The following is a 27,057-nucleotide window of genomic DNA, read 5'->3' on the forward strand; positions in this document are numbered from 1 at the left end:
TGTACCTAAGTAAATCTAATTTGTATTCAGTCACATTGAAAAAAGGTTTGATGGAAAATTGGAAAAATTTAATACGCAAAAACCTTTTAAGGGATATTAGGTACTTAGTTATGTACTTGTATGGATTGAGCATTATTTAATGAGTAAAGTACGTAAGGGGATTACACAAATTGCATTGTGCCATTTTACGAAGGTAAATGCGCTCATTAATATGAAAATCTTTTACTGTTCGAGCACACGTGTCATATTGACGGTCTTCTTCAATCGTATAGGAGTTGTTTTAACTTTGGCCACGATTTTCACGTTAGCCTCTTCTTATGTTAAAATGAATGCATATTAGCGTTTAAAATGACATCAGATTTAATTATGACCATCCCAGATGATGATGATGAAGGCTCGTTTTTTGATCCACAGTTAACTTGAGTTAATCGTGAAACTTACCTTTAAGGTAAGGTGGGGCACAATGTTACACGGGGTACAATGTCACAATGCATATTTCTCCGTCACTTTCTATAGTTGTATAATGTTCAGCGGCTCAGTTCAGCAGCTCTTATGAGCTTGACAAATGTGTATACCAACATCATACAACTAATAGAAAGGGACGGAGAAATATGCATTGTAACATTGTTACACGGTAACATTGTGCCCCACCTTACCCTACTTACTATTAGGATTGTATCTTGTAGCTTTCCGCCCGCAGCTTCGCCCGCGTGAAAAAAGGGCTGTTTTTAGGGATTTCCCGGAAATTATTCGAATTTTTCTCGCCTCCATAAAAACCATCCTTTGACTTCAACGAACATTAAAAAAAAGAATTGGTAAAATTTTGGTCCAGGCGTTGTTGAGTTTACCAACGCATATTGCGCTTACCAACACATATTGCGATTATTTTTTATATTACAGATTATAGGTTATTCAAACAATTATTTCTCCTCTTTCCAGACGAAGTGGACGTGATCGGCTACACGTCGAACCAGAGCGACAGCGAGTCGCTGGTGTCGGGCCACAGCGGCGACAGCGGCGTGGGCGTGCGCGCGAGACGCGTTCGCGCGCGCACGCCGCACGCGCACGTCCACCACGAGTGCCACGCGCGCGCGCGCCGCGAGGCGAGAGTCTAGGTGGGTATTACCAGATAATCTATATATACAGGGTGTTAGGTAAATGGGTATATGAGCCGACACTAGCCCATGTTAACATGGGCATATAAATGGTATGGTGAAGTCAGAAATTTGATATCACCATTTTAATTTTTTTAATTGTCATACAAAATAAATTTCACAAAATCCGATTTATATGAAAATAAAAATAATGAAAATGAAGATATCAATTTTCTGACTTCACCATACCATNATTTTTCTGCATTTGCACTTTCTTTCGACATAATGACTGCAAAGATTCAAACACCGTCAACAACAAAAAAAATAAAATAATGTGTTTATTTGCTCACGTTCCTCACTTCGGTGCACTGCGATGTCTGCACAGCTGATTTGTCCCGTTATTTCAATGCCAAGGTCAATCTCGGTGCAATAATTTCGCCGGTGGCAGGTGTGTCGTGGCACGCTATGGGCGTTTATTGCCTGGAAATTTCGGCATAAAAATTTAAAATATGACGTTATTTAGCACTAAATTATGTTGGGACACTATATGAGAACACTGTGAACTAAAATTTTAAATGAATTTAATAAATATGTATCGATTACGTTTGAAAATTAACTGCTGACACGACAATGTAAAATTTGCACAAGTTATTTTGAATTTACTATTAAATTACTGCTCGATCTCTAGACTTAATTTGCACAAAAAAATTTAAATCTAACAGCACACGGAATTAGGTAAATTTGGAACGACAGGAATGAAGGAAGGACACTTAACTTTCTTGGAGGCCGTTGTACTTGTGGTTGTACGTTGTGATACTTTTAGATGTATCGCTGCACGCACTAATTCTCGCTGAATGATAATTTGCAGTTGATTTGACCCTTGAATAATTGTCCTCTTGTTAAAGTTGCTCCTGTTCCTTCGATATTGTCTGGTACCAAAGTCCTCTTCGTGGCACTCGGATTCTCGATATGTGAAATTTTCGTTATTTCCGTTAATTTTGCGGATTCTTCTTGGTCCCCTCATGGGCCACCATGTATTGTGTTTAGGCACAGTATGGTAGCAGCAATAAAACTAGGTTTTTGATGAAATTAGAGTAAATCTATTCAGAGATACTTTTACAGTGTGAGAGTTGGATGGCAAGAGAACTACCTACATTATACAAGAATAAAAATCTATGGACGCGCCTATGTGTCGACACAAACACTTTCACGAGATCGTTGTTTTGCTGTTAGAAACCGCACAGGCACGCGCCTGAACAGCAACCAATGAAGCCATTAAAGCAATAAAATCTTTTGTAGGAATTATTTCCGATTTAAAAGCTAATTCTACTGGACTAACAACTATGGCCGAAAATAGCGCTAGCGGTAAGTGGTAAAACTTATGGGAAAACGTCACTTTTGAAGTTTTCGGCGGTTGCTATGGCGATCGCCATTTTGCTAACAAGCGCTATTTTCGGCCAAACGCATCCAGCACCAGCATGACATGATATATTTTTATCACATTGCCGCTCTGTGGCCTAATTCACGTATTTTGACACAGTCAAAATCTCGCTAACGTTCAGTGGATCTAGACAAAGTGCAAATTATAATCGCAAACCAGTCGAAAAGTGGTCGAAAAGCCCCTTTTTTGTATGGAGTTTTGACGGATTCGATTTTCGATTCGATCAAAAAGTGCGTTTTGTCTAGGGGGGCAGAAGTCGTCCCATTGAAAAACAGTTCTAAATCCGTATTCACCAGGGTCATTTCGATAGAACGATTACTCGATAGGATCGCAACTCAGCGATTTGTTGTCGTTGAAGTTTTGTTACGTGAATAATGCCCGTTTTCACTATCAACTAATTTGTAAGTGATCCCTATGTAAACAAAATTCCTGTTATTTGTTACCAAAGGGGTCACTTAAAAATTAGGGATTGAAAAGGCTGGTCCGGACGGGGCGAACGCGAGGTGCGCAGTTCCATCGGGTTACCATCGGGTTGTAATTTACTAATAATCAACTAACTCATATTGTACAATGAACGTCCTAATCTGCTGGGGTCTTAACACTATGCCTTTATTTAAATCAGTTTCCTCCATCTCCTTCAAATCGTTATTAGAATACGCATAAGTTCCACTTCCATACGCTTCGTTGAAACTTTTGAGAAACTTGTCTTTAGACCATCCTAAAGGCACGAAGTCTTTCAACATCATATTCGCTGCTAGCGTGGTTTCTTTAACATCAGTGACACGAAAATTCTTGAACAAATTCCGTAATTTAACCGTTTTGATTCCCGATAACACAGCGTCGTTTTTCTCCAAAAAATTCTCCAATCGTAGCAGCAAAGAATGTTCGGTCCACGTCTCTAAAGTTAGTATATGAACCCCTAAAGGCAATTTCGATCTTAGAGCACTATATTCGTTGTTATACTCCATCCAAATCCGCTTAGTATTCCGTCCGTACCCGTACATATCTGATACAAAAACCTGTGGTTTTAATTCGATTTCTTTTGCCAGTTTTTTCTCAAATATCCTCGTGGGTTTGTGGTTGGCTTTGGATATGTACAAATAATGGGTGCCTCTGACTAAAATTCCGTTACCGAACTCGGTTTCGTTTAAATATGCTTGTATTCCGTTGTCGTCGGTTAACAGTCGTCGATGTACTAATAGGTCAATTTCGCCATCTTTCAAAGATGAGCCGGCTTGGGCTCGGTCGTTCAGGACGGAGAAACGAATATTCTTTTTCGGGTCTTCTATGTGGATTTTCGATGTCACTGGGTACAAGTTGCCTGGAAAAGGTAAGAAGTGAAATTATTTTTAACTAGCTTTCCGCCCGCAGCTTTGCCCGCGTGGATTTTTGTCTGTCACAGAAAAACTTTATCGCGCGCGTCCCTATTTCAAAAACCGGGATAAAAACTATCCTATGTTCTTTCCCGGGACTCAAACTATCTCTATGCCAAATTTCATCAAAATCGGTTGCGAGGTTTAAGCGGGAAAGCGTAACAGACAGACAGACAGAGTTACTTTCGCATTTATAATATTAGTTGATTAGTTGGGATTTTGGGCTTAAAAAGAAAGAAAGTACTCCACTGCAGGGACGACTCTCTCTAAGTCACCAGAGACTAAGGCGATTAATATTATCACACTGAGTTTTATTCAAATGATTTCCACTGCTGGACAAAGGCCTCCCCCAAGGTTTTCCACAACGACCGCTCATGCGCCGCTCGCATCCAGGCACCTCCCGCGACCTTCACCAGATCGTCGGTCCACCTAGTGGGGGCTGCCCACACTACGTCGTCCGGCCCGTGGTCATCATTCGAGAACTTTTCTGCCCCAGCGTCCATCAACTATGTGCCCCGCCCACTGCCACTTAATATGTCGGTCACTTTGGTTCTCCTGCGGATCTCCTCATTTCTGATTCGATCACGCAGGGAAAATCGCCCTTTGGGTGACCTTGAGCCTTCTTATGAGGCCCAAAATCAAAATCAAAAAATCAAAAATATTTATTCAGTTTAGACCACAAGTGGCACTTATGAACGTCAATAGAAAATAATAAAAAAAAAGAAAAGGTAGCCCTTATGGGGCACTTTACATGTCTCCTTATCTTTTGGGCCCTACCAGCGCTTCGAGACAAACATATGGCAAGTGCTGAGAAGAAACGCCGGAACAAACTCAGTCACCACTTATTGCCAGGAATTATCTAACTATCCCATAGTAGCAAGCGACCACGTCTCAGATTCATATACCATCACTGGCAACACACACTGATCAAAGACTTTTGTCTTGTTGAGTTATAGACCCGTATTCACAAACGATGCTTGCTTAAGTGAAGCAGCAAATCGAACGCACAGCGTTGAATAGAGCTCTGTGATTAGTTCGTGTGTGTGAGACCTCATAGGAATGTTTGTGAATACGGGCGTGAGTTTTTTGCGCTGCTTCTCAGCACTGGTCCATTTATTGTCCCGAAGCAGTGGTAGGGTTAATACTGGGACGTGTAAAGTGCCTTTTAAAAGCCTACTTGTAAAATAAATAGTTTTATAAGTTTTTTATGAGATTACCTGCGATCGGGTCTGTATTCAATGGAGTGAAGGTGGGCCTCATATTCCTGATTCGCTTCATGGTCTGCCGGCCGTTGGAATCCGTGTAGAATACGCCGTTATTCTCCAGGTTTGTTGAGTATTTGATGAACACCTCTTTACCTGTGAAAATAATAAGTTATTTATCTATTACTTAATATTATAAAGCAAAAGCTGAAGAGTTAGTTTGTTTGTTTACTTGAACGCGCTAATATCAAGAACTACCGGTCCGATTAAAAAAATCTTTCAGTGTTAGATAGCTCATTTATCGAGGAAGGCTATAGGCTATATACCATGACGCTACGAGTAATAGATGCAGAGCAAAAATGAAAAATGTTGCGAAAACGGGTTTTCACGCGTACAAAGTCGCGGGCACAGCTAGTTTATTTAGAAAGCTGCTTGACTTGAAGGCTTACAGAGATTCCAAAGCGCCAACAAATACAATTCAAATAATATAAATTAATAATATACTACATATTCCTGTGTAAATAATCGAGACACGATAGATAATATTTTTTACGCGATCTTAAACTACCGTTTGGGGATTGAAGCGTTAATTTCTTCAGTTTCTAAGGAAATTATATTTTTTATGAGCATTCGGTAAAGAAAACGAAAATAAAAATTGACATAGTTGTAGTCAACATAGTAATTGAGTAATTTGAAAAAAAAATTATCATGTTACACGTCTAACGCATAACTGAGTCAGACCGGCAAGCGAAAGGTCGTGGGTTCGATTCCCGCCTTAGGCAGTTAAATTTTTTCAAGCTAATTTAAAACTTAGTTTGAGTAGCAACTCTAAATTTTTTTTTATCCACAACGAGGAAGTTCTTGGCCTGTATCTCACCTGATGGTAAGTAACGATCAGGCCGAAGGTGGAAGCGAGCTTCACCCGGAATCCTCAACCACGGAGGAACTGGCTATCTTATCTCTAACTGCCGGAACACAACAATGCTGTTAACATTGTTGTTATGGCGACAGACTTAGGTAAGATGGTGGTAGCTAGCCAGGCGGAGATAGAACAAGCCTTACCACCAACCAAACCGAACGTAGTCTATTTTGCTAAATGCTAAGAAATTCTCCGATCCCTGGACCGGCATTGACTCACTTACGCGCTAAGTCTATATTTTATCTCTTACCTAACCCATCTTCCACGGATACAGGCCCGACCATCCAATCGACTTCCAACACAGAACTATTGGCATACAACCTCACAACGTACGCCGCATAATCTGCAAGCTTGCAATGATACTCATAATGCAATCCAGTCTTATACACAGTGACATTAAAAATATCGTTTATTTCTTCTTGCTTTTCATCCATAGTTCTGAATAAATATGCCCCTGGGGAGTTCATCTTTTTGTCTTTCTTATCGGGGTCGTCCGAAACGTAGAAGAACATTTTTATGTCCAAATGTATTTTGACGCCGTTCGCTAAAAGCACGCTGTAGATGCGATTCTTACTGTCTAGGTTTACTCGGATGTACTGGAAGAAAGATAAGAAAAATATATTTAGCGCCATTTAATAAAAAAATAAGTTTCCTAAAATAAATACGAGTAGGTAAATAAATCTATACTAATATTATAAATGCGAAAGTAACTCTGTCTGTCTGTCTTGCTTTCACGCCTAAACCACTGAACCGATTTTGATGTAATTTTGCATAGAGATAGTTTGAGTTTCCGGGAAAGGACATTATGATAGTTTTTATCCCGGATTTGAAACAGGAACGCGCGCGATAAAGTTTTTCTGTGACAGACAAAATTCCACGCGGGCAAATCCGCGGGCGGAAAGCTAGTTAAAAATAAAAATTGAACTGTACTGGGCTTATTACAAAAAGTTAAACACTTGTTTAAATTGTCATTTAACGTGGAAATCTATATTTATAATAGCGAAAGGTCACTGAATCGGGATTTTGCAAAATTCAACCCCCTAAGGGGGTAAAACGGGATCCACGCGTACGAAGTCACTTTTTTGTAATATTATGACCCTATGTTTCGAAGTTGAAAAGGAGGCTGACAATAGTGACTGAGTTTCTTGCGCTGCTTCTCAGCACTGGCCCATTTATTGTCCCGAAGCAGTGGTAGGGTTAAAGTAATACTAGTAACTACGGCCGTAAAAAGATTTTTAAATGCTTAATTGATGCCTATAGCGGCTTATTAAGTTTGACACCAGTTAAAACCTTAACTAGTTTACTACCATCGAAGAAAGAACATCATCATCATCATTTCAGCCACAGGACGTCCACTGCTGAACATAGGCCTCCCCCAATGACTTCCACATCGCCCGGTTGGTAGCGGCCTGCATCCAGCGCCTTCCTACCTTTATGAGGTCGTCGGTCCACCTTGTGGGCGGAAGAAAGAACAGAACTCACCTTATTATTAAAATACGGGTTCCTACTATCTTTTGGTATATACCCTTTAGGCGAAACATGTTTGTATAAATCTCTGTTTATATCCTCTTCATCTTCCGACTCTGTCTTCCTCGTAGTCCTACTCACTCTCTCCGTAGTTCTCTCTGTAGTTTCTGTAGTTGTTTTTGTAGTTATACTTTCTGTAGTTGAAGATAAGGCTTCAATTCTACTCTTGGGAGTGAGGACTCCAGTGAAACGACTTTCATAGTCTATTTTGCTGACATTTCCAAAGACTATCTTGGTTTCTAATCTAGGAGTAGTAGATTCGTCATATTCCATGTATTCAGGTTCGTTTTCTCCAAATAAAGTAACGTCGTCGGTGGAAGGATTGGTTTGTCTGACTAGGTATTTTTTTGGCTTGTTCTGGTTGATTTTCTTGATTAAAGAACGCTTTGGACGATCCCAGCCTAGGGTGGACTTTTGGATGCAGTATGACCTGAAATGTTTATGATCATTTGAAATTTCACATAGCGTGGTTTAGCACCCAAAAAGGTGTTTTCTATCTATAATAATAAGTATGTATTAAAAAAAGAAGAATTAAGTACGTTTATATCTGTTGTCTAGTACCCATAGTAAAATCTTATCTTTGCTTAGTTTGGGACTAGAGGCGCAGTGTTAACGTCTAGGATATTTATACAGGGTGTTTGGTAGAACGTTAGACAAACTTCGTGGGTGTACCTGTAATAGGTAAGGTCATTTTAAGAATACAAGTTTTTTTTTATCCACATCGAAGAAGCTCTTGGCCCTTATCTCACCTGATGGTAAGTGACGATCAGGCCGAAGGTGGAAGCGAGCTTCACCCGGAATCCTCAACCACGGAGGAACTGGCTATCTTACCTCTAACTGCCGGAACACAACAATGCTGTTAACATTGTTGTTATGGCGACAGACCTAGGTAAGATGGTGGTAGCTAGCCAGGCGGACTTAGAACAAGTCCTACCACCAACCAAACCGAACAGAAAAATCTGTCCCACTGGGAATCGAACCCGGGACCTCTGCGTCTGAAGCAGGTGGTCTAACCACTAGACCACAGAGGCGGGTAAGTTCGCCCATTTGACCCTAAGTGAGATTTTGTTGGTATTGAATAGGATCCGAAACAACTGGGCCGATTTGAAAAAATTCTTCCACCATTAGAATCCTACATTATTTTCGATGAACATACACGAAACGAAATTCGCCGGGTAAGCTAGATTTTTAAATAAAGTAAAAGTAAGAAATACCACCAACCTGAATCCCATAGGGGGTATGTCCTCCGCGTAAAATATTAATTCGTAAAAAGCCCGCGTTTTCCTTGCGGGGTGCCGTCGCACGTTATCTGGTATGGGAGCCATCGCTGCCCTGACGGTTGTGCCTGGAACAAACAACTATTTGACGCCATTCCCCAATAATTCGAAATCACAACTTTTTTAAAAATACACTTCATTCTGGTCCTATTATTATTATTCTGTCTAATGGCTTCAATGGTGCGAATTTGAAGCACAAACTTAATTAATGTTAAATTACCTGTCATATTAAGATTTTTGGTTGCATTGTTGGTTTAACCCTCAGTTTGCATGGTGACTAAAACTTACGTTAAGTGTAAGGTGGAGACCCAGGGACTCCATATTTCAAATGAATAAAAAATATACTAATACTTATAAAAGTAATATATTTTTTATTTGGTAACATAATATGGTTAATATACTATTAATTAGAAACAACAGAAATTGAAACATTAATTAAAATTCATTTATAAAATAAAATTTTCATGAAGTCGTAAAAATCACATAAAAATCGACATAGGCATTTTGTACCTCTTAAACTTAGAAAAAAAATGAACCAAATTTTTTTTTCTCTCTAAATTATGTGGACATAACAGTCTTCTTGATAAATAATATGTAAAATGTTAGAAAAAAATTAACACGAAAAAACGTGCAATGGCTTAGTAACTACTACGATCAGCACATTGCCTGCCAAACTTTTTCGAACAATACAAGCATATTTTTTGTGAAATGAATTTCAAAATAAGCAGTCTTTCTTTTAATTCATCAAAACACATCATCAAAATACAAAATCATCAAAACAAATCTTTCGGGACGTAAGATGTAAAATCCTCTTCTTTTTCTTCATCATCTGCATTTTCTTCTAGACTTTCTTGCCAGTCCCTCATATCTGAGGCCTCATTTCCATCTAACGTATTGATAAATGTATTGTGACTGTTTGATGCTTTTTTGATCCACTCAAACCGTAAATAAATCATAATTTAAAAAATAATAATAATATCATAATAAAAATTTTTGTTACGCAAAGTGTATGGTGGAGTCCACGGGACTCCGCAAGTGTCAATTACTCAACTTTCTGTGATGCGCACGCAGACGACCTCTAGCCCCCGAGTTGGCCACGACACCAAAGGAAGCTACTCAAGCGCACAGCACTTTATTCGCGTATTGAAAAAAATTATGAACCAAAACAGTTTCACATGGAGTCCCTGGGACCTACCATGCAAATTGAGGGTTAAGTTGACAAAATAGTGACGTCACTTGTTTGTATTTTGTATTTCCATACAAAATCCATGGAAGTCTCGATTTGACGTTTCAGAATCGTTTGAATATATCCTGGACACATTGTATACCTAAATAAGTAAATACCTTTATAAATTACCTCTTGGAGTATACACTGTATAGTCGATGGGTTGTATGGGCAGTCTCACGGTTGTACTCACATTCCAAGCCAAGGGGTTGTATACCACTATCTGTAATATAATACAACTTTTGTTATAAAATAACACCCATAACATTATACAGGGTGTCTTTGTAATTATGGTTCAAACAAAAAATATTGATTCTACGGTTCAAATTCGACAACTCCAAGAAAGCCAGCCAATTAGTGTGGGGACGTCAACATTTTTTTATTAATTTTGATTTTGTTCGAAAGTTGTATTTGTTGCACAGTATCAATCCGTCTTTTTTATCCATACTTACTGGGACATCCTGTATAAGGTGATTTGTTAAAATTAAAATTAAATGTAACCTTCGTGTATGCGTATTAATATTTGATTAGACTTTTATTTTTGTATGTTTGCTACGAAGAAACTCAAAATGTAGGTACTAAGGCTATTTCTAAAATTCTTTAAACCTTAGAATGCTGCATTATATGAGTAACATACACTACTCGTATATGTGAATACTACAATATATAGCCTTGTTGGTAATCAAATAAATAATTATGAGACAGATATAGGTACACGCGAGTGAAGCCCTGTGGGTCTAGACAAAGTGCAAATTATAATCGCAAACCAGTCGAAAAGTGGTCGAAAAGCCCCTTTTTTGTATGGAGTTTTGACGGATTCGATTTTCGATTCGATCAAAAAGTGCGTTTTGTCTAGGGGGGCTGTGGCCTAATTCACGTATTTTGACAGTCAAGATCTCGCTGACGTTCAGAAGTCGTCCCAGTGAAAAACAGTTCTAAATCCGTATTCACAAGGGTCATTTCGATAGAACGATTACTCGATAGGATCGCAACTCAGTGTTTTGTTGTCGTCGAAGTTTTGTTACGTGAATAAAGCTAAAGCCTGGTCCGTGAGCACGTAGAATTTTGTCCAATGACCCCAAGCTACCCATCCTTATCGCTCGCGCGTAATTATGTTGCTATCGCGCTCGCACACTCACTGCGGGCGCCCGTCGCACAGTCGCGACAGCAATATAATTACGCGCGAGCGATAAGGATGGGTAGCTTGGGGTCATTGGACAAAATTCTACGTGCTCACGGACCAGACTATAGTAATAAATACACTCACAAAGTAGTGAGGGCCTCCCGTGTAAGGGCACCTGGATATGTTGAAATGGCATCTATTGTAGTTGGTCTCTGCTGGACTCTTGCGAAGCACACTGGAAAAGATAAAAAAATATTAAGTACAATCGTTAGTACCACACAATAAAGATTAAAAAAAAACATTTTAAGGATCTATGAAATAAAATAAAATATCTTATTCAGTACATAGGCCCTTTCCAGGGCACTTATACACGTCCCAAATATAGCTTGCCCTACCACCACTTCGGGACAACATATGGGCTGGTGCTGAGAAGTGGCGGAAGAAACTTGGTCACCTTTGTCAGCCTTTTTTATACAGAATGTTCCAGAATGGGTGAATCAAACTGATAGGGGAGGTAGCTCTACTAATGTACTATCCCAAAAATAAATATGAAAAAAATAAAGCGCATTTATAAGGAAACAAAAAAAAAATTTTTAAAAATGTGTAAAATAAATCAGCTTTGCCTAAGTATCTGGCTATAATTGCTGCGTTTGGAATTTATTTGTACTTTTTTCTTACTATTAATATTAAATGTACATGATTGCTTCGTTTATCTGTAAACAAACTTTTGAAAATAATGACTAGATTTCGAGTTTAGAGCACTTTATTTAAAAAAAAATCCGAACTCAATTTTTTTTCATATTTTTTTAGGATAGTACATTATTAGAGCTATTCAGTATATTCACTATAAATCAGTTTGATTCACCCATTCTGGGACACCCTGTATAATAAACCAATAAGTCCGTTAATATATTAGGTACCTACTTATAGCGTTTAATTAGTGCCTGAGGGGCAGCGTTGCCAGACGTCCCGATTTTTAAATCAAATTTAAATGTCCCGCGCGGGACAGGGTCGTTCCCGCTTTTCGGAGAGAGACACTACTCACTTCACCAGACTATTGTTTGAAACGCCATATTATTCTAAAGAATAAAACTTTTTATTTTTTTTTCTTTACAAGCTTTTTATTACTTTCACATGTCTGGTGTCTGTCGTCAAATCTTGCAACTTAAAATTGACCCACTTCCCGGTTTTCTATTGAGCTGGAATTTTGCATGCATGTGTAAGTCGGATGACAATGCAATATTATGATGACACGGAGCTGATCTGATGATGGAGCTGGAAGGTAGTCATAGGAACTCCGCAATAAAACGACACAGGCCTATCGAGTTTGGGCTCGTTTAATTTGTATTGACGAGAACTATAATCCTGTATGGTAACCATTAGGGTCTGATGATGGAGCCGGAAGGTGTCCATAGGAAATTCGCACTGAAACAACACAACCTCGTCGAGTTTGGGCTCGTTTAATTTATATTGACGAGTACTTCAATCCTACATGGTAACCAGGGTCTGATGATGGAGCCGGAAGGTAGTTCAAGGTAGTCATAGGAAATTTGCAATAAAACGACACAATGTCATCGAGTTTGGGCTCATTTGATTCGTATTGACGAGTAAGTACTTTAATCCTACATGGTAACCAGGGTCTGATGATGGAGCCGGAAGGTGGCCTTATGAAATCCGTACTAAATCGACACAACCCCGTCGAGTTTGGGCTCGTTTTATTCGTATTGACGAGTACTTCAATCCTACATGGTAACCAGGGTCTGATGATGGAGCCGCACGGTGGTCATAGGAACTTTGCAATAAAACGACACAATACCATCGAGTTTGGGCTCGTTTGATTCGTATTAATGAGGACTTCAATTTTATATGATAAACAGGATCTGATGATAGAGCCGGCAGGTGGCTATAGGAATTCCACACTAAAACGACACCACCTTATCGAGTTTTCGCTCATTTGATTCGTATTGATGAGCACTTCAATCACATAATATGATAACTAGGGTCTGATAATGAAGCTGGAAGGTGGTCACATGAACTTTGCAATAAAACGACACAATACCATCGAGTTTGGGCTCGTTTAATTTGTATTGACGACAACTTCAATCCTATATGATACTAGGGTCTAATTATGGAGTTGGAATGTGGCCATAGGAACTCCGCAATAAAGCGACACAACCCCGTAGACTTTGGGCTCATTTAATACGTCGCAAGTCGTAACCCTATCAAATGGGAATAATGTTCGTTACATTTAGTATGAATGTAAGTAGTTTCATTTTGATTAGATGAATAACCCATTGCAAAGGTGCACGAGCTGAGAGCTGAATATGAATATTATGAGGGTGTATAAAAAATAATATGTCATAATCACTAACGCTGCGCCTTAACCAAAATGTTTCAATAAATTTCAACTTTTCAAACCCGCATTATAAATACTAAAAAGTCGAAAATAAAATTAAATAAAAAAATATTTTTCAAAAACAAGCTTTTAATGCTCTAAAAAGAATAAAATAAAACAAACCCATCAACTTATTACTTTACTCAATTTATATGATTAAAAGCTTGTCGCGAGATTTACTTGTATAAAAAATACATTAAATACGTAACTTGATCTTGCTAAAACTTTGATCTTAGAAAAAAATCAAATAGTTAAATACATACATCTAGTAAATCTCGCGACAAGCTTTTAATCATATAAATTGAGTAAAGTAAGTAATAAGTTGATGGGTTTGTTTTATTTTATTCTTTTTAGAGCATTAAAAGCTTGTTTTTGAAAAATATTTTTTTATTTAATTTTTATTCTAAAGACGAATTTAACGATAGAGTAAATCTGATTTAAAATAATATTTTTTTGTTAAAATACATTTTCTATGGCTACTTTTGCTATCTATTGTCACGTAAACGTAATTTTAAGTCAAATAAAAAGATAAATATTTGAAAACCTTTGATTATATACGTTATTTTACTATGTCCCGCTTCTGACAGAAGAATCCCGCTATTTTCACTCAAAAAGTACCGAAGTCCCGACTTGGCGAAAAAAAAAACTGGCAACGCTGCTGAAGGGTGACATTGACATTTATGACGTCGATAGAGATCTGAAATCTGATTGACGTTTGATCTTCACGAAAACACCCTCCCGTGCCGCGTCCATACCTCAGGCACTGACTCACTTATGCGTTAGTTAGACCTATAATACCTACTTCAACCCGTTCTTTATGATGGTCGTCATGGCCAAGTCGATGACAGAAGCCATCTTGTCGACGTAGTAATCCATAACGTGCGGCCTCAGCGCGCCTGATATTATGTTGTGGTCTTGGAATACACCTGGAACGACATACAGGTTATTCTGTAACCGTTTGATGGAGCTCGTGAAGCACTTTCAGGATCAGTAACTAGTTTTTGATATCTTGTATAGTTTAGAAATAATCGACTTATGGTTTCCACCCTGTATACAGACGGTTGAGAATCGAAGGTCTCTGGCAAGATTATTACTGCCCGTATTATGTATCCCATCAAAAAATAAATGTGAAATGAGAGCCAAGTTCAATATTATGATTTGGTTGTTAACGACAAAAGAAGTGAGATCTAAATGGGTTCAATGGTTAGTTCTGAAATTTGAGGTTTGAGGTTTATATACGAATCGAGTCATATACGAATTCAAACTCGACACGATTATGTGAATAATTTTTGAGTTAGGAGGCGGTCAAAAGTGGTTCCAAACGGTTCGTTTTATATTACACACGGTGCAGTTTGCCAGTTCTGTTACTTGAACTTGGCTTGACACGCTACCGCGTGCCTAGGTTCCATATCATATCGTACACATACTTAATGTGAATGTATTTTTTATCATTAACATCATCACTCGGAGTTTCGCTGCGTGATCGAATCAGTAATGAAGAGATTCGCAGGAAAACCAAAGTGACCGACATATCTCGCAGAATTACTAAATTCAAGTGGTAGTGGGCGGGGTCACTGGGGTAGAATAGTTCTTGAGTGGCGACCGACAGAAGACGTAGTGTGGGCAGGCCCCATACTAGATGGACCGACGATCTGGTAAAAATGCGGGCGGCGCAGGACGGGTCGTTGTGGAAATTCTTGGGAGAGGCCTTTGTCCAGCTGTGGACGGCATTTGACTCGTCGCCAGATCGTCGGACAACCGAGTGTGAATGTATGTACGAGTAGCCACTTACCATTGATCCACGACATATCTTCAAATAACTTGTTGTAATTTCCCATCCTAGCAGTGACGTGTAGTTGTTTGGAGATCTAAAAATAAAAGGAATTGTTTATAATTTCTTCTGCCGACTCATGTTTCTTCTAATCACTATAGTCTGGTCTGCGAGCACGTAGAATTTTGTCCAATGACCCCAGGCTAGCCATCCTTATCGCTCGCGCGTAATTATGTTGCTGTCGCGCTCGCACACTCACTGCGGGCGCCCGTCGCACAGTCGCGACAGCAATATAATTACGCGCGAGCGATAAGGATGGGTAGCTTGGGGTCATTGTACGTAATTCTATCTGCTCGGCGACCGGACTTTATCTATCCATACTCTATGGTATCTTTTTCAAAGCATAGCTACGTACCTGTAGGATCCTTTGTCCCTCTCTGGCTAAGTACTTGAGAGCGGGACGCGACGAGTACATGCCGGTGGCATACGACGACTTGTCGTAGGCGAACGGGAAGAAATCGTCTTGCTTTGTTTGGAGTTTTGGACTGAAATTAATTACATTTATTTAAAGTAAAGTAACAAGTAAAATAGTGAAAACGTATTTATTACTAAAAGATGTCACATGTACAATTTATGCTGGCGGTCTCTGCACTAACAATTAGTAGGAATGACATCGGTCTCGACAAGACGGACGTGTTAAAAATTAGTTAGGCTTAACATTTATTATATTGTATTAAAATATAGTTTTACTATACATATAATCCCGTTTACCTCTCGTACAGTCAGCGTCAAATATGTAGTTGACACCCAAAGTAGCCAAAAAGTTCGCAACGCGTCTTTGTTACATTGGAATGAAACTTTTTGGCCACTTTGGGTGTCACGAACTATTTGACGCTGACTGGACTATGCTTGTGTAACGAGTGGGCTCACCACAATAGTCCAGCGGCGGGGATCGAACCCGCGTTCCTCGGATCTCGAATCGGCTAGTTGGAAATTGACATCATTTGGCTAATGTCGCATCTTTCTTTCAATACATCTGACGATTTTTCGAATTAACCGACGAATTAACTGAGTCTGGGGTATGGGAGCGGCACGGGAAGGGTGACTTTTTTTTTATTATTTATTTGGCACAATACACAATCCCAACTAATATTATAAATGCGAAAGTAACTCTGTCTGTCTGTCTGTCTGTCTGTTACGCTTTCCCGCTTAAACCTCGCAACCGATTTTGATGAAATTTGGCATAGAGATAGTTTGAGTCCCGGGAAAGAACATAGGATAGTTTTTCTCCCGGTTTTTGAAACAGGGACGCGCGCGATAAAGTTTTTCTGTGACAGACAAAATTCCACGCGGGCGAAGCCGCGGGCGGAAAGCTAGTACATGATAAAGGCACAATACAAGATTAAAACATAGAAAAAAGAAAAATAAAATAAGTGCCCTGTGCCAAAAAGGTCCCTGACTCCGCATTAGTCGTGACAAAGATGCCACGACACTGATTTTCAGCAGGGACCTTGTGGGCACTGGGGTCGCCGTAAAAATAAAAAAATAAAAAAACAAAGAAACACACAGATTAAACCTAACATAAATACAAACAATAAAATCGCAAATCGTTTGGCGTTGACATTGACATATTACGTGACAGAGCATACGAAATCTGAAGGCTTAACTTTGTGGATAGATGGCGCTTTGTGATAGTGTTAAGATTAAAATTGTAAGCACTCACTTCTCCTCATACACAGCCTTCAGATAGCACGCGGGGGTGGAGTAAAACGCGTTCACCGCCACTCCGCCTACCAGGTTGTAGCGGTTCAGAGAGCTAGAACAATAAAATAAGGATTAAATAAGTTATAGAAAACTAGCGACCGCCCGCGACTTCGTACGTATTGATCCCGTTTTACACCCTATATCTATCTTTTGGTATAAACCTCACGGAGCCCGAGACCTTTCCAACGAATGCAAAACCGCGGAAATCGGTTCGTGCGTTCTGAAGTTATAGCGTCAGGGTAGACTAGCGACCGCCTGCGACTTTGTACGCATGGATCCCGTTTTACCCCCTTAGGGATTAAATTTTGCAAAATCCCGTCTTAGTGAGCACCTACGTTCTAAAAGGAACCCCCATGCAAAATTTGAGACGCCTAGCACTTGTAGATTCTGAGATTTCATGATGAGTGAGTGAGTGACCTTTCGCGTATATGAATCTATCATCATCATAATCATTTCAGCCACAGGACGTCCATTGCTGAACAAAGGTCTCCCCCAATGATATCCACAATGATCGGTTAGTAGCGGCCTGCATCCAGCGCCTCCCTGCTACCTTTATTAGGTCATCGGTTCACCTTGTTGCGTGACCTCTCCCGAACTTTGCTGCCCCATCGGCCGTCAGTTCTGCGTACTATGTGTCCTGCCCATTGCCACTTCAGCTTGCTATTCATCATCATCATTCATCATTTCAGCCACAGGACGTCCACTGCTGAACATAGGCCTCCCCCAATGACTTCCACATCGCACGGTTGGTAGCAGCTTGCTATTTCGTCGATGTAATACACTTACCCGATGAGTTTGTCGATGTTAGCGAACCATACACTAGCATCGTAGTACCCCCATCGCTGTCCCATCATCACCATCACGTTGCGGGTGGTATAGTACGGCGCTTGACGGAACTGAACGCTTTGGAGGAATACGTTCACCTGCGGAGGAGAATGGACCTTATTGTATGTGCCATAAAAACTACTATATCCCTGGGTCACTGCTATAAAATAGAAAAGCAAACTTCAATGTAATGAAGCACATGATGTCGTGCCCTGCGTGCCCGAACAACTGCACGAAGGAAGATTTAATGAAGGCTACTGACAACGCCACTCTTGTGGCGGAGTTTTGGGCTGACACTGTGTAGGTTTGTTGTCGACACGACAAGAAGAAGAGTGTAAAACTACTACTAAATAGGCAGCTATTGTCGATATTCAACTAGCTCACACGCGTTTCGCTCTTTTATAATGCAAATAGCTAGGGATTGGAATTCGCTATTTTTCGAACACTATAGCTATAAGCATCTTCAAGGTGAGAGCGAATAGACATTTGAAGGGCAAGTTCGTACCACCAAAAAAGTGCATCACTTAACATGGGATTGGGGATTACGGTCGGCCGCTTTATTCTGCATGAAAAATCCATTCTTTCAACTACTTCTCCTACATACGTCTCTCGTTCTTCCGTATTTTATTTGCGGATCTAGATGAGTTCTTTTTATTGACGATTCACGTCTAATAGGACGCCGAAAAAAAAATACAATTATTTAAAACGAAAAATCAAATAACAAGTCCACATTACCCGTTCCCTGACGTTGGTAAAGTCGTCAGTGGACGTGATGATGAGCGGGTCGCTGCACTGCGTCCCGAAGCAGAACCCTGGCGGCGACCAGTAGCCGTCGAACAGCTTGTGATAGATAGATAGTAACGTGCCCAGGGAGACAGCGCTACAGGACCTTTGAAGGAGCTAAGTCAAACGATCTGACCTAAAAAATCCTGACTTACCCCCCTCCCCATAGGCCAGAAGCTGGGTCTGACTTGCCCTCCTAGGCTAGAAGCTGGGTCTGACTTGCCCTCCAGGACAGAAGCTGGGTCTGACTTGTCCCCACCCTAGACAAGTAGCTGGGTCTGACTTGCCCTCCAGGACAGAAGATGGATCTGACTTATGCCCTCCTAGGCAAGAAGCTGGGTCTGACTTGTCCCCCCTAAGCCAGAAGCTGGGTCTGAGTAGCCCCCTAAGAAGCTGGGTCTGATTTGTCCCCTCCTAAGCCAGAAGCTGGGTCTGACTTATCCCATCCTAGGCAAGAAGCTGGGTCTGACTTGCCTCCTAACCAGAAGCTGGGTCTGACATACCCCACTACGCCAGAAGCTGGGTATGACTAGCCCCCACCCCACCCTAAGTCGAGAAGCTGGGTCTGACTTGTCCCCTAGGCCAGAAGCTTCTGCTCCTAACCATTTTGTGGTATGTGTAACTTTGTGTATATTCATAGTGTATGTGTCCACATTACCCGTTCCCTGACGTTGGTAAAGTCGTCAGTAGACGTGATGATGAGCGGGTCGCTGCACTGCGTCCCGAAGCAGAACCCTGGCGGCGACCAGTAGCCGTCGAACAGCTTGTGATAGATAGATAGTAACGTGCCCAGGGAGACAGCGCTACAGGACCTTTGAAGGAGCTAAGTCAAACGATCTGACCCAAAAAATCCTGACTTACCCCACTCCCCATAGGCCAGAAGCTGGGTCTGACTTGTCCCCACCCTAGACAAGTAACTGGGTCTGACCTGCCCTCCAGGACAGAAGATGGGTCTGACTTGCCCCCCCTCCTCCCTATGCCAAAAGCTGGGTCTGACTAATCCCCCCTAGGCAAGAAGCTGGGTCTGACTTGTCCCCCTAGGTCGAGAAGCTGGGTCTGACTTGCCCCCCCTAGGACAGAAGCTGGTTATGACTAACCCCCCTAGGTCGAGAAACTGGGTCTTACTTGTCCCCCCCTCAGGCCAGAGAAGCTGGGTCTGACTTGTCCCCCCTAGGTCGAGAAGCTGGGTGTGACTTGTCCCCCCCAGGCAAGATGCTGGGTCTGACTTGTCTCCCTATGCCAGAAGCTGGGTCTGACTTGTCCCCCGTTACATTACCCGTTCTCTGACGTTGGTAAAGTCGTCAGTAGACGTGATGATGAGTGGGTCGCTGCACTGCGTCCCGAAGCAGAACCCTGGAGGTGACCAGTAACCGTCGAACAGCTTGTGAGTGTAGATGTCTGTCTCCGCTCCTGCAGGGTTTTGAGAGACCATCTTGAATATTAAGAAGCAATAAAGTCCGGTCGCCGAGCAGATAAAATTTCGTCCAATGACCCCAAGCTACCCATCCATAACGCTCGCGCGTAATGAGGATCATTTCGATTTTTAGCTGTGAATGCAGATTTATAGGGCTAAGAAATCCTTAATACACAGTGCAAAAATTTTTGTTCTACGACAAAAATTGACGAAGTTATGGCCAAATTACTAAAAAAGTTCACTGACCGCCCGGCGCGGGGACGATGACGTCATTATATCCGATCCGAACGCTGCCGGCGTACTGCGTGGATAGAAAATATTTTTTTCTAGCCAAATTATCAGTTTTAGAGAAAAACTTGTAATGACATTTATTCATCAGAATAAAGTAAGCTATCGATAGGTAATTTTTAAAAATGGAAATTGTGAAAAATAACGCAAAAAATCCATACGCTCATACGATTCAATGGCACGCAGAGACGCGATTGGGGTCTCCGCGGTGGTATATTTGGCGATTTATTCAAATAAAGTGTACATAAGTGTTGTTAGAGTCATATCTTCTTCCAAGTAAAATATAAAAATGTATAAGTATTAATTTATTTACTTCTAACTATAAGGTATAACTTCTAACAATAAGACATTGCTATGAAAATCATTTCGATGTACACTTAATAGTTAATACCTAATTACCTACCTGTTATTTAGTTTTTCTGAGTTAAACCTACTACTATGAATTAAATCTATTCGCCGTTCCCATGGGCGGGCCAGCTGCTGCAGGAAAGGACAGCCGCTCCGTGCTGGAAATCTATTTAATCTTAGCCTAGAAGCTGGGTATGACTACCCCGCCCCTCTCCTCTCCCCAGGTCATAAGCTGGGCATGACTTCCCCCTCGGCCAGAAGTTGGGTATGATTTACCCAGTATTATTATGTTCAATACAAACAATCATTAAGTTACACTCACCCCAACCGCGTCTCCGCATTGCATCGAATCCTATGAAAATGTGGTTTTTGGACATAGCAATACTTATTTTTCACAATTTTTATTTTTAAAAATTACTGGTCGATAGGTTACTTTATTTTGAAGAATAAATGTTATTAAAAGTTTTTTTCTAAAACTGATAGTTTAGCCGGAAAAAATTTTTTTCCATCCCATTAGTACGCCGGCTGCGCTCGATTCGGATATAATGACGTCACGCGGCCTTGCGTACGTTGACTTTTAGCGGCAAAAACGGCCTATGTTTATTACTTAATATCTTCGTAAGTAATGGTCCGATTTGGATAATTCAAAAAGATATATCTTTCTTATGTCTTAAAGATTAACGTAGATACTAGTTTTATTGAATTTTCTACAACAGTACTGATCCTCATTATATTGCTGTCGCGACTATGCAGGCTCATTTACATTGCGCGTAATTTAGCCGAGTCAAGTCAAAAAGACAAAAATGAAAATCATTCATTTTTCATCCCCACCCCACTGTCTTTTTGACTTGGCTAATTTCCGCGCAGTGTAAATGATGAGCCTTGCAACGTGCGGCCGCAGTTAGTGTGGGGTCGACGAAATTCTGTCTGCTCGGCGACCGGACTTTAGTCCTGAAAACCGAGTTAGGACTCTTATGCCCGTTTTCACCATCAGTCCCTAATTTTTAAGTGACCCCTACGGAAACAAAATTCCTGTTAAATGTTACCATAGGGGTCACTTTAAAATTAGGGATAGATGGTGAAAACGGGCATTACACATTTAAACACAATACGAGTCGTGCCGTACACGTAACGATATCGTATCTATCATGTCTGTGTGTTTCCCTTTAGTATTCAGTAATTAATTAATATAGATATTTAGTAGTTTTGAAATCAATAGTCACTTGATTTTGCGAGTTGATTGATGAAGTCATAAAATCTATGGGAGAGTCGAAAATGTTATGTCATTGACTAGGGTAGGTATAACCACACTTTTACACTTATAAGTTGCTTCCATAAGGTATAGTAATTTATGTAACAGCTGTTGGTATACGCAAGTAGTAAGAAATTACGATAAGCGACTTACGATTTATGTATTTGCAAAATCTTAATGCACTTACGTGAGTAAAACTTAAATCTAAAGGCGGCTTAAAGGATTAGTAAAGAAGTGCTCACCCAAATCATCGCTCCCCCTCCACATAAACTCCAGCCCCTTCCGCTTCATCCGTTCCAGCTCATCGTCAAAGCTGATGGGGTTGATGAAGAGTCCATCGAACCCCATCTGGCTCATGAGGGAAGCGAACTCGCGACTGTGCCCGAAGCAGTCCGCCTGCCACGCCACTAGCGGTCGGCCACACTCGAGAAAGGTCGCGTTGATCTTTCTGCAAGAGGTTTTAAGATCGTTTCATCCACGATTCGCCCCACCATTTTTCCGCTAATGTTTGAGTGTTATCGGTACACGCTAAATGCTCCATGAGTGCACACACACACTACAATAATGCCTTACGGATTGCTCGGTCGGACCACACTCCCCGCACCCCGCGCGACCGAGACCAAACATTGCTGGGGCGCGTCCCAGTGGATGAAACAATCTATATAGCTATTCACAAACAAATCACAGAAACTAAAGGGAGATGTGAAAAGGGGCGGGGCCGGTGTCGCAGCAATATGCCCAAAAACAGAACACATTGCTCGCGACAGCAATGATGACAGCAGCGACGTCAGAATGTAAACAGTTTACATTGTTTGCGTAGAACTAAAGATTATTCGAACGTTGAGTACTGATTCCGCAGTGGATAATGAGCACATATTTTGATTACTTTGAGTGTGTGAATTTCTAATGCGACACTGAGGTCAATAATATTTGACCCACTTACCTCAGCGAGTAGGTGAAGTGGTCTATGATGGCATGGTAGCTGGTGGTAGCTTCATCACTCATACTCCACCCTCCGCCCACCAAGTACAGGCGGCCTTGGCGGAGCAGCTGGTACACCATCCTGCGGACTGAGGAGATTAGGGCTTATTTCGTACTCAATAAGGGTTGATTTCCTTTACATATACTAGTTCACATCAGAACTGGACTATTCCCACCTCTCGTTCCAACCGCTGCAACTCCTGTATAGCCAGGATCCGTTAAGGCGCGATTGGACCAATTCGCAATTGGTCCAATTCGTAATTAGATCAATCGCGAATTTTGCACCAATCGCGCCTAAACGCCAGAAAATGATACTTGTGAATAAAGATTATTCATTATTAAAAACTCATAGAATACGAAAACCGAAAATTTTAAAGGCTTTTATTTTTTTTTAATTCAGAGGGATGAATAGTGTGAGCCCTCTTTGTATACTTTTTGTCGTTGAAAATTCATACCGGAATCTTTTGAAATCAACAATACGTAGGACGCCTTACCTGTTTCGTCTCGATTCGCCCACCAATGAAATAAGTACGGCATGTCAGATAATGTGAATCTGAAAGGTTACAAAAAACATTTTATTTAAGTATTTTAATTGAATGTAATAAAATCAGTAAATGGTCCTTCCTGCCCACGTCTAGTACTTCCCGCAACCTTCACCAGATCGTCGGTCCATCTAGTGGAGGCCTGCGCATACTAAGTCTTCAGACCCCTGTTCGCCACTCGAGAACTTTTCTGTCCCAATGGTCAGTTCTACGAGCTATGTCCTACGATCGTTGTGGAAATCCTTGAAAGAAGCTTTGTCCAGCAGTGGACGTCATTTCGCTGAAACGAAGTCAATGAAGTTCAATGTAAAAAATATCAATAACCGAACTCACTCATAAAGGTAGCAGGAAGGCGCTGGATGCAGGCCGCTACCAACCGGGCGATGTGGAAGTCATTGGGGGAGGCCTATGTTCAGCAGTGGACGTCCTGTGGCTGAGATGATGATGATAAACTCTTACTTTCGATCCTGTTGCGCCCACAGCTCTGAGATGGTAAAGTCTAGAATTCGCTTCATGTTCACTTGACTCTTTTCGTAGAGGTTGTCATCTGAAATTAAAACATCACTGTTTTATTTCCTGTCTTTTCAACGATGTTTTTAAAAGAAGGAGGGAACTAGCTGACCCGGCGAACTTAGTACCGCCTATGTTTATCAGAAATAAGCAGGATTCTAAAGGTGAAAAGAATGTTTAAATCAGTGCAGTAGTTTTGGAGCCTAATGGAGGATTGACCTGCACTTTCCACGCTGGCCAGACGGCCTAAGATGCGTGCCGCGATAAGCAGTTATCACGCCATTTTATCGATTATGCCCATACATTTTTATGTCGATAAAAGTTATCAAGCGCATCTTAGGCCATCTGATGTTCGCTTGTTTGTCCCTTAGTCACACGACATCCGCGGGAATTTAGGGTGGTAATGCAGCGCCAAAAAGTTCGTGACACCCAGCCAAAAAGTTCGCAACGAGGGCTATCGTTTTAGCGCTCACCAGTTAGCGCCACTGTAGAGTAAGGTCCTGTCACTTGATAGTAGCGAAGACAGTGGCACCAACTGGTGAGCGCTAAAGTGGTAGGAGGACTATCGCATTTGCACTCATCAAGATGGCGCCACTGTAGAGTAAGGTCCTGTCAATCGCCAGGGGTGCCAACTGTTAAGTATAAAAACGATAGCCCTCATTGGAATAAGGTTGTGTTGTCAATTGGCCAATTTAGGCGTCACGAACTAAGAGTAACCTTAAGACCGTATTTTCTTACTTCCAGTGTAATGCTCGTAGAATGTTCGCGTGTCTCCAAGCTCGCCGTGAGTGTGGGGCACTATGTGTACGTTCAACATATCTTTCTGGAGAAGGGGGCAGCTCTGCAATATAAACATGAATATATATACTAATATTATAAAGCTGAAGAGTTTGTTTGTTTACTTGAACGCACTAATCTCCGGAACTACTGGTCCGATTTGAAGAATTCTTTCAGTGTTAGATAGCCCATTTATCAAGGAAGGCTATAGGCTATACAACATCACGCTACGATCAATAGGAGCAGAGCAACAATGAAAAATGTTGCGAAAACGGGTTTTCACGCGTACGAAGTCGCGGGCACAGCTAGTTACAAATAAACAACTTGAAAAAATCGAACTGCCTACGGCGGGAATCGAACCCACGACTTTTCACTTGCCGGGCGACTACTCTTCAATTTTAAACATGAATATGAACTAAAAACTTCCGTATACTTACTGAGTTCACTACAATAGTCGAGCGGCGAAGGGATTCGAACCCGCGTTCCTCGGATCACGAGTCGGCCAGTCCGATCCCTTCACCGTTCGGCTATCGTAGCTTCGAACTTAATACTTCGAATTGAATTACTAATATTCTTTATAATATTAAAAAAAACTAGCGCCCGCCCGCGACTTCGTACGCATGATCCCGTTTTACCCCCTTAGGGGTGGAGTTTCGTATAATCCGCTCTTAGTGAGCACCCACGTTCTAAAAGGAACCCCCATGCAAAATTTGAGACTCCTAGCACTTGTAGTTTCGTGATGACTCACTCATCAGGAAACTACAAGTGCAAACTATAAGTCAAATATCAGTTAATCAGTGACCTTTCGCTTTTATAAATACAGATTTCCCAAATTAATTTTAACATCTATACGAATATTATAAATGCGAAAGCAACTCTGTCTTGCTTTCACGCCTAAACCACTGAACCGATTTTCATGAAATTTGGCATAGAGATACATAGTTTGAGTCCCGGGAAAGGACATACATAGGATAGTTTTTATCCCGGTTTTTGAAACAGGGACGCGCGCGTTAAAGTTTTTCTGTGACAGACAAATTTCGACGCGGGCGAAGTCGCGGGCGGAAAGCTAGTTTAAAATAAAATAAATGGTACTCACAGCATATCCACAGGTCTCTCCCATCTGCCGAAGTGGTGTCAACAGATCTTGCACCACTTTATCGATGCACACCACAGTACAAAATTTGAGAAACACTGTCCAGAGTCGGTGGATCATTTTGTATTGTTTTTACTATAACTTGTATGCAGTAGCGGAAGCGAATAAAGTTTTGATTCTTTCCAAAATGGTGGAAGAATTTTGCTTACGATCTTCTTTATAATTTATAACTATGGATAATGTACATAAATCTAGAAAATTTAGGCTGAGTTGCACCAACTTAATAACGTCAAAAATCTGTTAAATTCCATAAAAACAATGCCATTATTGGTAAAGTTACGGTTAAAGTTAGGTGGTGCAACTCAGCCTTAGATTTAGTCCGTAAACTGCTATACAGGGTGTAAATAAGTGATCTCACAAGATTATTTATAAACTATACAAGATATCGAAAAACTGGTTACAGATCCTGAAAGTGCTTCACGAGCTCTATCAATCAGTATCAATATTAGGTAACAGAATAAACTGGATCTATCCGAAAATTCAATGGTTCCAGCTTCCATTCCAGTTATAGTTCTTGCAACTCACGAAGGCTCACTCGTTTTACTTGTGTGTGTACGTGTACATGCACATAACGATAGTGTAACTTTTGAAAAACGAACAGTAGCGAGCCACCACACATGTAAAGCTCACTCGCCTTCGTGAATTGCAACAACGATACCAGTTTTTTGATGTCTTGTATAGTTTAGAAATAACGAATGAGTTCACTTATTTTTTACACCCTGTATAAATAGGTATACGCCTATTCCAGGCCGTGTTATCACAGATTCTCTACTTTGAGTCCCCTAGACCTTTTAATTTTGAACGCCTACAAATACACCACAATTATAAACAAAGAACTAAACTGTACGAAGGCCAGAGGTTACTATAAATACCGAATTATTGTTATTGTTTGCCAAATGGTTTGCGTTGTTTACTAATAAATAGTATTTTGTTAACGAAAACATGTGCTTGTTTATAAAACTTATTTTGTTAACGGAGATGTTGAATTTGCGAATGAGATTTGAGTATTATAAACTAGTTTTTAACCTCGGCTATGCCTGCTTCTCGCGACTATAGATCTGGCGCTAAAGTCA

General features: G+C 40.8%; 2 protein-coding genes across 2 annotated transcripts in view; one reads left to right on the forward strand and one right to left on the reverse strand.

Annotated features, from left to right (window-relative positions):
- The window catches only part of LOC114354082 (max dimerization protein 4-like), a gene marked incomplete at its 5' end in the record, with an annotated part of 32,548 nt that extends 31,433 nt beyond the window's left edge, over positions 1-1,115 (forward strand). The window contains one exon of the mRNA XM_028306334.1: positions 940-1,115. Within this exon, the coding sequence (XP_028162135.1) occupies positions 940-1,115 (176 nt within the window). The remainder of the gene's footprint in view (positions 1-939) is intronic.
- Positions 1,116-3,076: 1,961 nt separating this feature from the next.
- LOC114354079 (lysosomal alpha-mannosidase) lies at positions 3,077-25,966 on the reverse strand. Its single transcript, XM_028306331.1, has 19 exons — positions 25,928-25,966; positions 24,785-24,895; positions 24,004-24,086; positions 23,497-23,555; positions 22,965-23,091; positions 22,264-22,469; positions 19,996-20,129; positions 17,898-18,034; positions 17,071-17,163; positions 15,763-15,892; positions 15,369-15,444; positions 14,379-14,502; positions 11,320-11,416; positions 10,191-10,281; positions 8,778-8,901; positions 7,512-7,986; positions 6,280-6,625; positions 5,126-5,266; positions 3,077-3,856 (listed from the first exon to the last, which is right to left on the reverse strand). Exons 1-19 carry the CDS (start codon positions 25,949-25,951, stop codon positions 3,078-3,080), a joined length of 3,357 nt encoding a protein of 1,118 aa, XP_028162132.1. The 5' UTR covers positions 25,952-25,966; the 3' UTR covers position 3,077.
- Between the last annotated feature and the right edge of the window lie 1,091 nt (positions 25,967-27,057).

Source organism: Ostrinia furnacalis, unplaced genomic scaffold (assembly GCF_004193835.3).
Source record: "Ostrinia furnacalis isolate ACB-3 unplaced genomic scaffold, ASM419383v2 OfSCF1914, whole genome shotgun sequence".
Lineage (NCBI taxonomy): Eukaryota > Metazoa > Arthropoda > Insecta > Lepidoptera > Crambidae > Ostrinia > Ostrinia furnacalis.